This window comes from Papilio machaon, chromosome 21, assembly GCF_912999745.1.
Source record: "Papilio machaon chromosome 21, ilPapMach1.1, whole genome shotgun sequence".
NCBI classification, from domain to species: domain Eukaryota; kingdom Metazoa; phylum Arthropoda; class Insecta; order Lepidoptera; family Papilionidae; genus Papilio; species Papilio machaon.
Genome location: NC_060006.1, coordinates 5,608,879 through 5,625,447, shown reverse-complemented (window position 1 = coordinate 5,625,447; position 16,569 = coordinate 5,608,879). Strand labels below are relative to the sequence as shown.

Genomic DNA, 16,569 nt, shown 5'->3' with positions numbered 1-16,569 from the left:
CTTTATTTTGTCAAAGATAATAGTTCCAAGGGAAAAGATAAAAATAAATGAAGTTCAGAAAGAAATAAAACTTATCGGGTATAACCTCTGGCTTTGCTGTAATCGTGCCACTGATTGTGGTATTCATAACAATCACAAGTAATTGTTATAATTTGTTAGTTATAATTTAATTAATTAATTAAAACTAAAAAAAAAAGAAATGGTTTATATGCCACCTAGGAAATATTATAAAAACCAAATATTTCAGCGAATCCCACGCAAAATTGGCAATGTGTCATTTTCATTATAGATGGCGCTGAATAAGATTTAGTCACGTCGGTAAAACAGCACGAAATAACTTATCTTTAGTCCTTCAAATGACCTTTAATCGTGTCCTAAGCTTGGTTCAAGAATTTGACAGTTGTGTCGAAGAGTAGTTCGGGAGTGTCTGTTATAATATCTGCCGAAAATCTTTAATCTTAAAGTAAGTTGCAATAATCTTTTAATCATAAACAGTGCTTTTTTTATTTATTCGATGTTGAAAAAGAATTTACGTTGTTTAGGTTAGCTTGCATGACGTATTTTTATGTAATATGTTTGCGTTCTTATTTATACTTTAAGGTCATATTAATTTATGATTTTACTCACTTAATGCTTTATTATTTATTGATTTATTTAATTTTAGTTAAGCAACGCGAAATTTTGTGTAAAAATTTCATCACAATTGCTAGTATAACTAATAACGAACTGGATATTTGTTACCTAGAATTGTCAATAAGTAAATTCGCTAACAAAAAGTACTTATTGATTTGTTTTAAATAATGACTTTTCATACAAAAATAATATGTAATATGAAAATAAAATAATTAATTAAGAAATACTTCGCACTAATTATAAATAAAAATGTGTTACGTAGGATAAGAAGCATGTTACCATGATTTCTTGGTACTGCTCCAAAATTGTAAAGTAATTTCAATTCAAGATACATTTACATGTTCATGAGAGTAAAATAATCGCTACGTCTTACTTTCCTTGACCTTTGAAGGTCACCTTAACCTCAAAATAAAGTCAAGATTTTAAATCCAAAATAGAAAGCAGGAAAATTTGAAAATAAATACAGACTTCGAATACGTAAAACAAAAACGAAAGTAGGTAATTCTATATTACCTGGAATCACAGAACTGCGTCATCAGTTAACCTACGTGACAAGATGTGTATCGGTGACTTGATTTGGTTCAATGTTCTAACCAATCAACATTCAAATGTATACCAATTCAATATTACTTTTACTTTTCCAAACCACGGGGTACGAAGTGCAGTTTAGTTGCCATTTTTTATTTTTCTAGATTTTAACGTAAAAAACACATTTATGCTCATGTTTTTGAGTCTTCAGTCTAGTTAGAATTTAAACAGCTCTTGAGATATAAAAAGTAAGCCCTTATTTTGGGTCTATTAATTTTTATTACTAAAGCACCGTGGGTCTGTTTTTTCGGGGTGGAAATCTTCAAAAGATACCCTGCCTTCTGGAGGAAAGACAGGGTTACGAGAGACTTGACCCACTAAAACCCCCTTGGTGGCCATCCTCAAGTGCAATTGGTAAGACCCAGGATCTCCAAAGGAACAAGGATTCATTTTATTCCAAAGGATTCATTTTTCCAGCAAAGCTGTGCAATATTTTTTCAGCAGCTTCACAAAGTCTAAAATTTTTATATGACCACTAGCTGTCGCCCGCGACTCCGTCCGCGCGCAGTTAAAAAAAAAATGAAAAATAGATGTTGGCCGATTCTCAGACCTACTGAATATGCTCACAAAATTTCAGAGAATCGGTCAAGCCGTTTCGGAGGAGTACGGTGACGAAAACTGTGACATGACAATTTTATATATTAGATTATTCAAGTTATGTAAAATTGAAAGGTAATGAACAAACAGTAAGATTTATTTTTATATTGTAAAAAAATGTTGACATTTTTGATAGTGCTTGTCAAGTTGACTAAACATGCCCTTGCGCACGTCACCCTGTCCATAGATTATGTGTAATTTATATGTTTTCTAAATTTAAACTTTCCTTCGAAACAAATCTAGCTTGACACGCATGTCAATTTGATGGTAAGATTTTGTATTTAAGTTTTATAATGTCGAGTTTTTTGTAAATAGTTAAATTTATAAGTGTTTTATAAAAAAAATATTAAAAAATGCCACCTAAAAAAAAGGGTAAAAAGGGTCCGCCCGAGTCGGGATGGATGCCAGGATTTGGAACCAAAGGTAGTAATTAAATATTTATTAAACTATATTTATATCTTAGTGTCTTGAGCTTACTAAATGATTATCTTTCAATGGAAAATCATCTTATTTTACGGAAAAATTTCATATTTTTATTAAAGTCAAACAGACGATCAAGTCCTTGAACTCAAAAGCCTCTCCAAGCTACTAGGATAGTATAACCTATAGGCTATATATATTATTAGGAGCGTCGGTGACTCAGGGGTTCAGTTATGTGACGTTCTTACGGTGAAGGAAAACATCGTGATGCAACCTGATCATATCTGTGAAGAAATTCAAAGATATGTGTGAAGACAATTTATATCCAGCTGACCAGTAATTAATCCCTTTTTGGGGTCTTTCCGACCATGAAATGTCATGTAGCCATAATTCGCCAATTTCACTAGTTACTGGCCACACATTCTTAAACAAAATATTTTTTTCTATGACTACAATCTACTCAGTGTCACAATATCTTAAATATAAAAATAATCAGCCAGACTGATGCAATCCTTTCGTAAAATGACGTTTGTAATTTCATTTATTGACGTAAAATCCGAAACCGGTACAATCATTTTATCAATAATTTTGAGACACACCTCCATAAAAAGGACACACCCACGATGATGTTAAAATTCGACAAATTAACATAACATGTTTTTTTTAATGATAACTTAGAATATCTATTAAAAAATCGTAGCGTTACACAGAAATAATCGTTTAAAAACATAATGTTATCGTCTTTGTCAATCTCCTTGAAAATAGACAACAAGATAGTTTAGTACGAATGTAACAGGAATGGAAACATGGCGACGTTGAGCTCGGAAGATAAGGATGACCTTATTATTTCATCATGATTTTTATTTTATTTTAAGTGTAGTGTTTTCTATAGATAGCCAGTATTGACTTTGCTGTTGATATTGACGGTCCGATCACAGCTAGGTTTAAATTTATTTATCTATGTCAGTGTTAAGACCTTTTAATTTAGTCTTACTTGTTTTTTGTTTTCTAGAATGTAACATAAACGTTAATCTAATAGGTTTTGATTTTATGTTAGAACTAAATAGGATAATTCCTATAAAGTTTAAACTCGACACTTAAAGATCTCCTAATAATAATAAGACTGATTATTTAATAGTAACATGTACTTTTTAGATCCAAGTGTACTCTTATTCCTGGCTTGCCAAATTAAATGCTGGCATAGGTGGGCACAGTTAATCAAAAAGTTAACTTCGTTAATCGTTAATTCGTTAAATAAAAATTTAACTTCGTTAATCGTTAAAGCGTTTAATTTAAGAAAATTTAACGCAAGTTAAAGTTAACAGTTAAAGTTAATTTTGGTTTATATTACTAGTATAGGGCGCAAGCGGGAAATGGCCATACGAATAATCTCCGAATCATATGGACTAATTTTGTCGAGACTTTCAATAGAACTTAGGCTATTTTTTTACTGCGCTTACGAAATCTCGGGCGAGCGCTAATCCTATCTATAGTTTAGTTATATAATATACTCAAATAAAATTTTGACGATTGGGGTGATGTACTACTGCCTGTACGATATTAATGACATAGCATGCACTAGTTACACACACTTATATACTTCACTGACAATGATGGACAATTGACCTTTTCAGTCATTTTTTTATCGACCATCCATCTTCACGGAATTAGAGAGCTAACTAAATTTAGACAACACAAGTTTTCTATTAAACAGTGAGACATACTCGTATTATGGTAATATTCAAAAGAATATCAATCTCAAATCTCAAACAAAATGCAGTAAGAAGGGACATAAACGTAAGTATGTTTAATACATCTCAAATATAAAATGTCACCTATTTACTTCGGCCGACACCGACTGCGAAATAACAATAATTATACAATATAGATATGTTACAAGAAAGAAGAGAACTTTCTTTAGAGTTTAGAGGGTTTTCATGACATTATTTTGTTACTTTTCAGTGCATTTTGTTTGAGATTGTTTTTTATGTTATTGTAAAGGTCACTTGTGCCGACATTTGAGCCGTTTATTTTGAAAGTGACCTAACTCCGTTTTTCATTTTTTTGCCGATTACCATGGTTACATGTACAACTTCATGTTATTTATCAGTGAAACACTTCAGATTATCAGAGAAAAAACGATAAATTTTTTACACATAAGTTTTCCGAATTAATTAAATAACTGATCCGTATAGTTTGAAAGTGGCCCAACTCCATTTATAGTTACATCAAGTTATTGTTTCATGCATCTTAAAACATATTAAAAAATTAAGAAGTGAAAAACACATCATAGCTTACAAGTGACATGTGCACCGGGCAAAATAGAAACATTAAAGTAGCTTCAATGTGGTTGAAAATTGTCGAAGCTTTGGATAATAATATAGAAATTATAGATCATAAATTTTTAATGATATTAACATTCGTTTTTACCAAATGATAGAGATTTTGCCGTGGTAGAAACGGCATTAAAAAAAAATAATTTACTGTACGTTCCCCAAAATTATTACAAGATTATTAAAAAGTGTCGGAAGGGTAATAATTTTATTCTAAATGAAATGAGACAGGAAGATTTTGTATCGACAAAATTATTAGAAGACGCTATTTTTAAAAGAGTAAAAAATTCTGATGGAGAATCAGTAAACTGGTTAAGAAAGAAATCAAAGAATATGTTGGATGCGTTTTGTCAGAAATGAACCATATAATTTTTTTTATGAGACATCCATGAATGAAAATGAAAATTTTAAAGTTCTGAATTTATTACCACGTCGGGGTAGTCTAGTAAATTGTTTTGTAATTTTATGTTTGTAATTTTCTATGTTCTGTAATTAAAAAATGTTTTGAATCGCATAAATTATGTTTCCGAAGTGTTTTCAACATATTATGCTAAACAAATTCCGTATTATTTTTTTTAATTTGAAACATCTTAAATTATGTTGAATGGACTTGGGCACCTTCAAATTTTATAATGAATCTGGCTGTTAATTTTGAAAGTGGCCCAACTCCATTCTTGATAAGAAAACGCACGTTATTTACTTAATAAATGCAACTATTTTAACAGGAACTTTAAATTTAACATCCTTAGATACGCTTAAGCAGTATGACTCCTTAGTATCTTATACGTATATTTTTAAATTCATTGAAACGCAAAACTTTCAATATCTCGATTTGAAGATAAATGGAGTTAGGCCACTTCCAAAATAAGCGGCTCATTTCATATATTAATTTTAGTATAACACAATTTAACATTATTTCACTAACATAATTATTTTATCTTTTTCCTTATTCTTTCTCGTTTTATCGTATACTTTTTTTTTGTAAACAAACAAATTATCTTCGCTATTGTCTTTGTGCAGCGCACGTGCATCCCCGACCATTAGAAGGGTTGGGGCCATAAATCCATCGAGTTCGTTATCGTATTCTCTGTGCGGGCTGTCCATTTGATCCTTTGTTCATATTTTTAAAATGCAAAATTATTTTTCGTTTACTATGAAGAAGCCCCAAAAAAAACAAACGACGGTAATAAACACCTAAATCCCTTTTGTTTTTGAGGAACGTTTTTTGCGTGCACATTTCGTCTTTCGTATTTTTAAATTTATTTTTCATTGTTTGTTTCTTATCTACGCAATGACAAAAAAATCCTATTTGTACGCTTTTTCAAATGAACCATAAACGATTTTTTTTTATATTTTTTGCCGTCTTTAAACTTCAATATTAAAATAAACATTTTCGTCGCCAACAAAGTTTAGTTGTAATTTAGTTACGACGTTGAAGAGTTATGCACACTTGATTATTTTGATTGCAATTCAACGCAGTGTTTATCTTTTTTACTAGATTTTTGCGTTTCACGTATAAGACAAAGTGTATAATTATTGTATTTAGAATAAAGTACTTTCGTACCTTATGTTGATTTTATAACAAAATCATGTTCTAAAAAAAAGTGATGTTAAATAAATGAAAACTAGTTTTAATGTGAATAAAATGTAATATAGACTTTTCGAGATATTTGTGTAAATGTGAAATAATTAATAAACTTTGAAGGTGTCTAGCGCCTAAACTTCGCAATATTTGATAGAGGTAAGTTTGGTTAAATCGTCACTATTTTCTAACAAGGATTCTGCGGTACTCTTTTGATCAAGTCTTTCCCGGCCGCTCGGTGTATTGTATAACCTACATACACTCGCACTCGCTCGTTCTCGTTCTCTCTCGTTCTCGGTCACCATTCGACTCGCCGACGGTCCCCGAACATAGCCGAACTTACGAATGTAGCCTGATGCATAATTTAAATAAAATGACAACACGTCAATAAGTGTCTATTGTTACAATTAACGGACTAAATTAACGGAAGTGAAATTTAACGGAAGTTAACAAGAGCGTTAACACTTTTTGAATTTAACTTAAAAGTTAATCCGTTAAGGAAAATGTTAACTTCGTTAATTAACGATTAACGGATTAACGAGTTAATGCCCAGCTCTGAATGCTGGGTATTATAAGACGTTTATTACTTTATTATTATTGCAGGCACTATGTCTACCTACTTCCAATACCCGACTCCCGAAGTGCAGGAGGAGCTGAAGAAGATTGCGCAAGCGATCGTAGCTCCTGGCAAGGGTATCCTTGCTGCTGATGAGTCTACTGGTAGGTTATGATTAAACACACTTAGTTACCTTCATTAACGATGTTCCAGTTACAGAACAACTTAACTTCGCAAATACTTATATAACCTACCTAAACTCCGCTCCATTCTTTCAAGTAAACTATCGGCAAGGCCGGTGTTAAGGTAAGGCTCGTTTGGGCATCCAAGGGCACTGGAGGGAAAGGAGCGCCACAGGTCTCCTTAACCTGTACTCTTGAGTTCGAATTCAAAACGTTAACTGATGTTTTCATATCAGGTACGATGGGCAAGCGTCTCCAGGACATTGGAGTTGAGAACACCGAGGAAAATCGCCGCAAGTACCGCCAGATGCTCTTCAGCACCGACCCCGTAAGTAACCCAATATATCTAAGCAATCCATCAGCGGCGCAGCATGACAAGGCACCTTAAACTTTGTCACCCAGACAATGAAGAAAAAGAAGACATTCAGTACATATATTTCATAACACTTTACTCCATTGACCATTTATTATCCCTCAAGTAGACTCAAAGGTTTTCCTGTTATCCCACACTTAGAGGACCTTTGTCCATTAATAACTTGTACAAACTTTTCTCTGATCACTGTCTCTATGAAAGATATTGTTCTTCTAGGCGGTGTCTGAGAACATCTCGGGCGTGATCCTGTTCCACGAGACGTTGTACCAGAAGGCGGACGATGGTACTCCGCTGGTCTCGCTGCTGGAGAAGCGCGGCATCATCCCCGGCATCAAGGTCGACAAGGGTGTGGTCCCGTTGTTCGGATCCGAGGATGAGTGCACCACACAAGGTATGTGGCAATTACTGTAATGGCGAATTTTTTTATACCATAAGTTGGCAAACGAGCAAGCGGTCAACTGAAATCGCCGAAATGGCGAAGCGACTGCTGTACATGCGACATGCGTTTCCTACCTTTAATCGACGGAAGAAGTGACGCACTGTAAGAAAAGTTTGTCTTTCTATGCGTTCCCTACTCCATCCAATCCACTTCCTTCTCATCCTGTCCTCATATAAGAAAAAGGTGGGTAGGGAAAAAGGACTAAAATTAGGTATCCTGCATCACACTCATCAGACTGTACTTGGAATTACTTCCACTTGACGCCTGTCTTCTGTGAGGTCGTGGTATTTCACCGGACAAGCACATTCGTGCAACAGATGTTGTTGCTGACTTCTGTTAAAGTTGAATTAATTTTTTGATAAATGTTAGATCATGTTTTTCAATTGTATTAAATTACATGAGCTATATAATCTTAGGTTTTGGCTGTTATACGACAGCAGTTGTTCTTAATAAATCTTAAAAAATAAACTATTTTCGTACTGATAATGTTCAGTATATATAAGTTTCATATTGTTTTGATTAACCTTTGGAAAGTTTTTCTTTATTTATATCTTTTATTTATATAACATAAGGATGGACTCCAAGATAGTTATAATTACATAATTAGTTCAACGTTATAACAACATTGACAAAAGTCGAGGTCACTTTGCCTTGTTTACCGTTTGACTGTGACACCGCTATCTTTATGTTGATACGCCGATCACCTACATATCAATTGGATGAATCCAAATTAACTTATAGAGCAAGAGCCCGTGAACCCCAGACCTTCGTTATTTTATAAAAGCTGAAAGTTTGTCAGCGCATGCTCCCAACACAGGTAAGAACGATGGACTATTATGAAGTTTGGGTTACCGTGGCTTTGGCAGGTAAACGGTACTAAAGGTGTGTAAAATACCGATCTAAATTCGTCAAATTATAAAGTGTGATTTTTTGGTATTACCTTCAGAATATTATTAAAAATCACGTTATTGATTGCCAGACACTTAACATCGTGGCAACCCCTTGCCAGACACCCCTAATGTTCATGAAATTATAATTCTACTTATGTTATAGTATAAAAGCTGATTTTTATATATAATACTTAGGTAATAATTAGATGATGTTTCCTCATCAGCCAGACATTTTTGATAGTTCCAACCCCTTGCCAGACAATGATGTAGGGTCGCTGTAGGAGCGAGCGCGAGACAGTATATGTATGGTGGGTGCGAGTGAGATGGCGAGATAGGTCTATCGCGATCCCTCAATAACAGATTATAAAAAAAAACAAATAAATAATACTCAAAAATTTAATTAAAAATATATTAATAACATTACAAGTTATTATAGAGCAAGAGCCCGTGAACCCCAGACCTTCATTATTAGTAGTAGTAAAAGTAGTATCCATTTCAATGGAATTCTCTGCATATATTCTCTCCAATGAATCAGTATATAATTCATGTAAATGGAATTATATACTGATGACAGCGGCCATTGTTGATAATATCTTCTTCTATGATGCTACAAATTTCATTGAAAGATTCTTGGTGGTACTCTCGATAATGATGCCAATCACTTTTAACAGATATTTTCGCCAATGAAGATATTTTATTATTAAACTGAATCCTACAGTCAGTGTGATAGTATATTTTCGGACTTGCAATACTTTCCAATCTACTTAACAACTCATTATACTCTTTTTGATTTTCAATGCTAGACATTATACGAGACTGAAATTGGTTTTTATCACCTTCATGGAGTGGAAGCATTTTTGATCTCACTTGTCTCTTTTTTTTATTACAAAATAAACAAATTTTTTTACTTATACTGATTAAAATGACTAATGACTTATGACTGATGAAAAAATATTTTACCCCAGAACCTAAAAATTCTAAAAAGACTGTTGAAACAGAGCAAGAAAAAGAGCCATCTAAAGACGTAAATATATCAACAGACGATTCAATACCAGGTTCATCGCATTTGTCTGAGTTAACTGTATCACACCCACCTTCAGCTTCTCAATCAACAGAACTTCAACCTTCCCAGGCAGCTGTGGACATTCGCGGACTTGAAGAAGTGAGTGAAAATGCTAATGCAACCACAGAAGTAAATAGTTCGATTCAAGTGATACCAGTGTTGATATAAGTAAAAAAAATTGTTTATTTTGCAATAAAAAAAAGAGACAAGTGAGATCAAAAATGCTTCCACTCCATGAAGGTGATAAAAACCAATTTCAGTCTCGTATAATGTCTAGCATTGAAAATCAAAAAGAGTATAATGAGTTGTTAAGTAGATTGGAAAGTATTGCAAATCCGAAAATATACTATCACACTGACTGTAGGATTCAGTTTAATAATAAAATATCTTCATTGGCGAAAATATCTGTTAAAAGTGATTGGCATCATTATCGAGAGTACCACCAAGAATCTTTCAATGAAATTTGTAGCATCATAGAAGAAGATATTATCAACAATGGCCGCTGTCATCAGTATATAATTCCATTTACATGAATTATATACTGATTCATTGGAGAGAATATATGCAGAGAATTCCATTGAAATGGATACTACTTTTACTACTACTAATAATGAAGGTCTGGGGTTCACGGGCTCTTGCTCTATAATAACTTGTAATGTTATTAATATATTTTTAATTAAATTTTTGAGTATTATTTATTTGTTTTTTTTTTTTTAATCTGTTATTGAGGGATCGCGATAGACCTATCTCGCCATCTCACTCGCACCCACCATACATATACTGTCTCGCGCTCGCTCCTACAGCGACCCTACATCATTGTCTGGCAAGGGGTTGGAACTATCAAAAATGTCTGGCTGATGAGGAAACATCATCTAATTATTACCTAAGTATTATATATAAAAATCAGCTTTTATACTATAACATAAGTAGAATTATAATTTCATGAACATTAGGGGTGTCTGGCAAGGGGTTGCCACGATGTTAAGTGTCTGGCAATCAATAACGTGATTTTTAATAATATTCTGAAGGTAATACCAAAAAATCACACTTTATAATTTGACGAATTTAGATCGGTATTTTACACACCTTTAGTACCGTTTACCTGCCAAAGCCACGGTAACCCAAACTTCATAATAGTCCATCGTTCTTACCTGTGTTGGGAGCATGCGCTGACAAACTTTCAGCTTTTATAAAATAACGAAGGTCTGGGGTTCACGGGCTCTTAGACTATTAAATGAGATATTAACACATAAACAAAATGTCCAACACGAAAACAATCCTAGAGGTGTTAATATGTCTACATTTTGTCAATTACAATAACTGCGAGTTTCCACTGCCGAAACACAACAAAAACAAATTATTATATTTTTCTGTGTGAATAGAAAAAGCGGGATTAAAATATGGTTGACCATTCAACCATGATCCATATTTATTAACTAATTTCTTCTTGTCTCAGGTCTTGATGATCTGGCGCAGCGCTGCGCTCAATACAAGAAGGACGGTTGTCACTTCGCTAAATGGCGTTGCGTGCTGAAGATTGGTCGCAACACTCCCTCGTACCAGGCAATCATGGAGAACGCTAATGTGCTCGCTCGTTACGCCTCTATCTGTCAGAGCCAGCGCATTGTACCCATTGTGGAGCCTGAGGTGCTGCCTGACGGTGAGTTACCAAATAGGAACTCCCTGTAAACATATAGTCATCTCTCTTATTATCTTTGACCAAACAGAGATAAAAATATGTTACATACATGGATTTGAGTCTCAGAAACCAACAAATAGTAGTGTGCCAAAGTTATGTGGTCCTGGTATATTGCGAACTAACGTAGCCTTCTTGTCATGTCTTGTGTGTATAATTCAAATAAGTAATAATAAATGATCTTAAAAGTAAGTAATTTGGTTATGGGAGTGTGAGGTAACAGTTCATTTTGGAAATGGGGTCACTTGTTCAAAATAGTTTGAGGATCCTTCATATAGAACATAGTCTGGAAGAACACATAGGCAACTAATTAAGTTTTTTTTTTATTTCGCGCGGACTTATAAATAATTTAATTTAGGTGAGCATGACTTGGATCGCGCCCAGAAGGTGACAGAGATTGTGCTGGCGGCCGTGTACAAGGCGTTGAGCGATCATCACGTCTTCCTTGAGGGTACACTGCTCAAACCCAACATGGTGAGTCATGAACTCCTGGTACTTGTAAGAAGTAAATGATAAAATTTTTCTTCAGAATATAAGATTAATCTTAGTATTTTTCATCATTTGTAAGATTGTTTTTTTTATGTTACTGGGAAAATTAAAACCTTTAACTGAAATATTATTAAAACTAACTTTTTTTAGCAAGTGCGGTGAAATACAAACGATTTTATCAGTAGTATCTGTCTATTACAGTTAATACTATAAGCTGATAATAAACTTGTCGGATGTTCTTTGTCTTTGGTAATTCGATAATGCAAGATATTATAATAAACTAGCTGTCGCCCGCGACTCCGTCCGCGCACAGTTAAAAAAACTTAATAGGAAAATAGATGTTGTCCGATTCTCAGACTTACTGAATACGCATATAAAATTTGGTAAAAATCGGTTAAATTATGCTGTTAAAATGTAGCTTATATGACACGTTCGTAGATTTACCATAGCAGCGCCATCTATTGATTACTTACTCAACCCAGTCGAAAGGTATCGACATCTGTTAGAATCATTTGGAGTTAACAGATAATTGCGACTATAATTTGAGATTTAAACTATCCTATCTCTCAAGTTGGATCGAACTGCACATGGTGTGCTAATTTTATTATAATCGGTTAAGTGGTTTAGGAGTCCATTGAGGACAAACATTGTGACACGAGATTTATATATATTAAAGAAGATATTAAGATATACCTTCAAAGTTTAAATGGATGGATGGATGTTTGTTTAAATCTCCCAAGGTTGAATTGATCTTGATGTAATTTGGCACAGATGTAGAAAATAGTCTATGAGAACACATTTGCTAATTATAAAGTTTTTTTTTTTAAATTCCCCGTACGGAGTCGCGGGCAATAGCTATTATTTTTATAAATCTTACGGGAAATCAAGATGGAAATTCACAGTTACATTGAACATACAAACATTCAAAAATAATATTCTGTCGCTCGGATATTTAAAAAAAAGACATAAGAAGACCCATTTTGTCGAATGGTTTGAAATATTAAATATCTATCATATTGTAAAGTCATGAAATCCTGGTCTTATTGTATACTATTTTCGCTCGAATACTTAAAAAAAGACGTAAGAAGACCCATTTTGTCGAATGGTTTGAAATATTAAATATCTACTATATTGTAAAGTCATGAAATCCAGGTCTTGTTGTATACTATCTGTGTCACTATCCATGTGTTGTCAGGTGACAGCGGGTCAGTCGTGCAAGAAGACATACACGCCAATGGACATCGGCCGTGCTACCGTCACCGCGTTACTTCGCACTGTGCCAGCTGCTGTTCCCGGTAAATATAATTTATGACATATTATTAGGAGCACCTATGGCTCAGTTGGTAAACAATTGATTTGTAATCTGCAGGTCTTGGGTTCGAATCTCACCATGTACCAATGTTTTTCATCTATATATAAAAGAAAGTCGTGTTAGTTACACTATTTATAACTCAAGAACGGCTGAATTGATTTGACTGAAAATTGGTGGGCAGGTAGCTTAGAACCAGGAAACGGACATAGGATAATTTTTACCCCGTTTTCTATTTTTTATTCCGCGCGGACGGAGTCGCGGGTAAAAGCTAGTTTTATATATGTACATTTATCCAACCTTCTTACAGTTCTGAAAAGAAATTCATAGATATGTGTGAAGTTGTCACCTTGATGACGTCACATTACGAAGATAGTTGGTAACTGCTATAGAAATGACGTCATAGCTTGATAATTCCAGGTATCACATTCCTCTCCGGTGGTCAATCAGAAGAGGAGGCGTCCGTTAACCTGAATGCCATCAACTCTGTGGACTTGAAGAAGCCTTGGGCTCTGACCTTCAGCTATGGTCGTGCTCTGCAGGCTTCGGTGCTTCGTGCATGGGGCGGCAAGCCAGAGAATGTGCCTGTTGGTCAGCAGGAGTTGCTCAAGAGAGCCAAGGTAACTGTACAGGGTAATTTGGTACTACGAGCAGGGTAAAATTAAATACATTTATGAGTGGTTCGCTGTTTTTATCTTGAAATAACAGTCTCAAGTCAAATTTAAGTCTCAGAAACTCTACAAGAGTAATTCAAACGATTTCTTCTTACTAATTTTTCAATTAGAAAAATTAATAAAGGTAAGTCTTCAAAATGAGTTAACTATCTTGGAACGCCATCTATTGTGATTTACAGGTACTGTATTATTTTTATTATGGTTGTTTTGCTTTTAGTGTATTTGTGCTTTTTTGTACTGTAGATTTAGATAGCTTTATATGTCTGTTACTAATTTATCTTTCTTGTAAGGTGTTGTTTTTTTTAATAATATAATTACAACATTTATAATCTATTTACAATTTTAATAATAACGCCATCTATCGGATTTTCTGAAAATAAGTTTTATTTTTACTTTAAATATATGAAGCAATACATTTTCAAATTTAACTTAATAAATCTATTTTTAAAAGAAAGAATTTATTTTGTATGCCAATACAATGGTTTTGGAACGTAAACAGGCGAACGGGCTGGCGGCCAGCGGGAAGTACGTCGCCGGATCTATTCCATCTCTCGCAGCTTCCAAATCTAATTTCGTCAAATCTCACGCGTATTAAAACAAAATGGCCGACGAATTTTAAGCATATATTTTTAATCGACTAGTTTTGGTAACTATTAAGATGAATTTCGTTATTTTTGAATGTATATTTTATCTGTTTTTACATGATATATCGCTTAAAAAACTTTTTTTTTTTTTTTAATTAAGTTTGAAAATATTAAACGAAATATATGTACTTTGTTCACAAATTGCTATATTAAACGATTGACAAACATATTTAATAAATAACAAGGTAAGTCTTCAGTAGAATTCAGAAAATTTCCCCTAGTTAGTTTTAAAATATATGTATTCTGACAGTTCAAAAAATATTTCTTTAGATAAATTAAAAGTTTTTATTTATTATACAATAAAAAATAAAAATAAATTATTAATTATAATTTATCTTATGTAAAATAAACTGTCAGGAAACATAAAGTAATTAAAACTTGCATTTATATTTAACCAAGTATACTCATTGTCTCATATCAAAATTGACGATAAACATTTTACATTCAACTGTGAGTTTACATTAAAAAACTTATACATAAACATGTTTATCTCTTTTTAATAATGAGAGAGAACACAATGTTTCTGTACATGTTTTGATAATGAAAACTCAAGGTAAAACAGTAAAATATATAACATTTCTCCCTTGTTTTAAGACTGAATGATCTAAAGACAATGAGTATACTATTTGTATCTGTCACTAATATTGAGCACTACTAACGTTTGTTTCTTTATAAATAAAAATTTATTATAAACTTGCATTTTCATTCTTGTATCTGTGTTAACCTTGCTTTAGTAATTGTAGATTAACAGTAGTTTGAATGGCACATGTTTTGTTATAGCTGAAAATGATTTTTCCTGTTTAGATTTAACCAACTTTGATACTTTAGAAGCTGTTATGAATGTTGAAACGCCTGCTTAAATTTAATAGCATATTTCTTAGATGTGTACTTTAAATAATTTATATTTAAAGGCACATACAACCATTTTGGAACAGAATTAATTTAATAGAAGACTACCTCAACTGTTCACTCTTCTTTCTAAACGTAGAACTCCACTGCCGTTCAAAATATGTGCCATGTTTTATATGTAGTGGTAGTCTTTCTGTTGCCTACTTAAATATTTACTATGAGACTTCTGTTGAGATTAAGGTGAGTCAATAAAGTAACCTAACACAACTTAAACACGAAACAAAACCCGAAAATTCAGAGGTTTTTCTAGAAATTTCTTACTAGACAAACTAATAGGTCGTCATAAATAGCAGATTTAACAAACTTTCGAAGCTGTTATAAAACGCCTGCAGATAATTTATAGCACGTTTCTTAGATGTGCATTTTAAATTATTTATATTAAAAGGCATATTTAAATAACAATTTCTTATACAAATTATCACAATTTCTTATACTAAATCTAACAGTCCAACCGATGTTAATAGGGTAAAAATACGCATTGACAATAGTTGAAAGGAAAAATATACCTCATATAATGATAAAATATAGGTACCTACGTAATTTTTTTCACAATTGCGTTTTCTTTAATTCCAGGCTAACGGACAGGCGTCGCAGGGCAAATACGTTGCTGGATCAGTTACAGGTGTGGGCGCCGAAGCCGGTCTTTTTGTTGCCAACCACGCATACTAAACATTACAGACACAATAAAGCTGCTTTTTACACTGGCAGGAAATAGTCATTGACACAAAAAAACTATACTGGCCAGAGACAATTTGGTCTTAGAATTCTAAATTAAAAAAAGTTTGATCGAACTCTTTGGTTTAAAAATGTAGCGGTCAATCACAATGTCATGTTTTGTTTTTTTAAATACGTAATGATTTCAGCCAGCTTTATACACTAATTATTTTACTTTATACAAAAGACACAAATAACTTGGTTTAAAATATAACATTTTTTTTAATTGCGACGTATTAGTTGCTAAAATAAGTCGTTGAAAAGTAGGTGAAAAATCTATTGGAATCTTAGAAAAAATTGTGCAGTAGTTGCTTCTTGTATTCGTATAGAAAAATTGGTGTAAGTGTTGCTAGTTTGAAAAAGTATTTATGAGATATAGTTTTTTTTTCTAATCTATAAAATGTACAGTAAATACATTATTATTTTACATTATATACAAAATTTACACATCTAGACTTGGAATTTAGAGGTTATATTA

General features: G+C 33.0%; 1 protein-coding gene across 1 annotated transcript; it reads left to right on the top strand.

The window, feature by feature from the left end:
- The first annotated feature begins 364 nt into the window (after positions 1–364).
- Positions 365–16,308, top strand: LOC106714601 (fructose-bisphosphate aldolase). Its single transcript, XM_045683083.1, has 10 exons — positions 365–463; positions 6,757–6,873; positions 7,128–7,219; positions 7,481–7,655; positions 11,113–11,316; positions 11,711–11,826; positions 13,037–13,136; positions 13,571–13,770; positions 14,324–14,398; positions 15,951–16,308. The coding sequence occupies exons 2-10, from the start codon at positions 6,762–6,764 to the stop codon at positions 16,044–16,046; spliced, it is 1,170 nt and encodes a 389-aa protein (XP_045539039.1). The 5' UTR covers positions 365–463; positions 6,757–6,761; the 3' UTR covers positions 16,047–16,308.
- Positions 16,309–16,569: the final 261 nt, after the last annotated feature.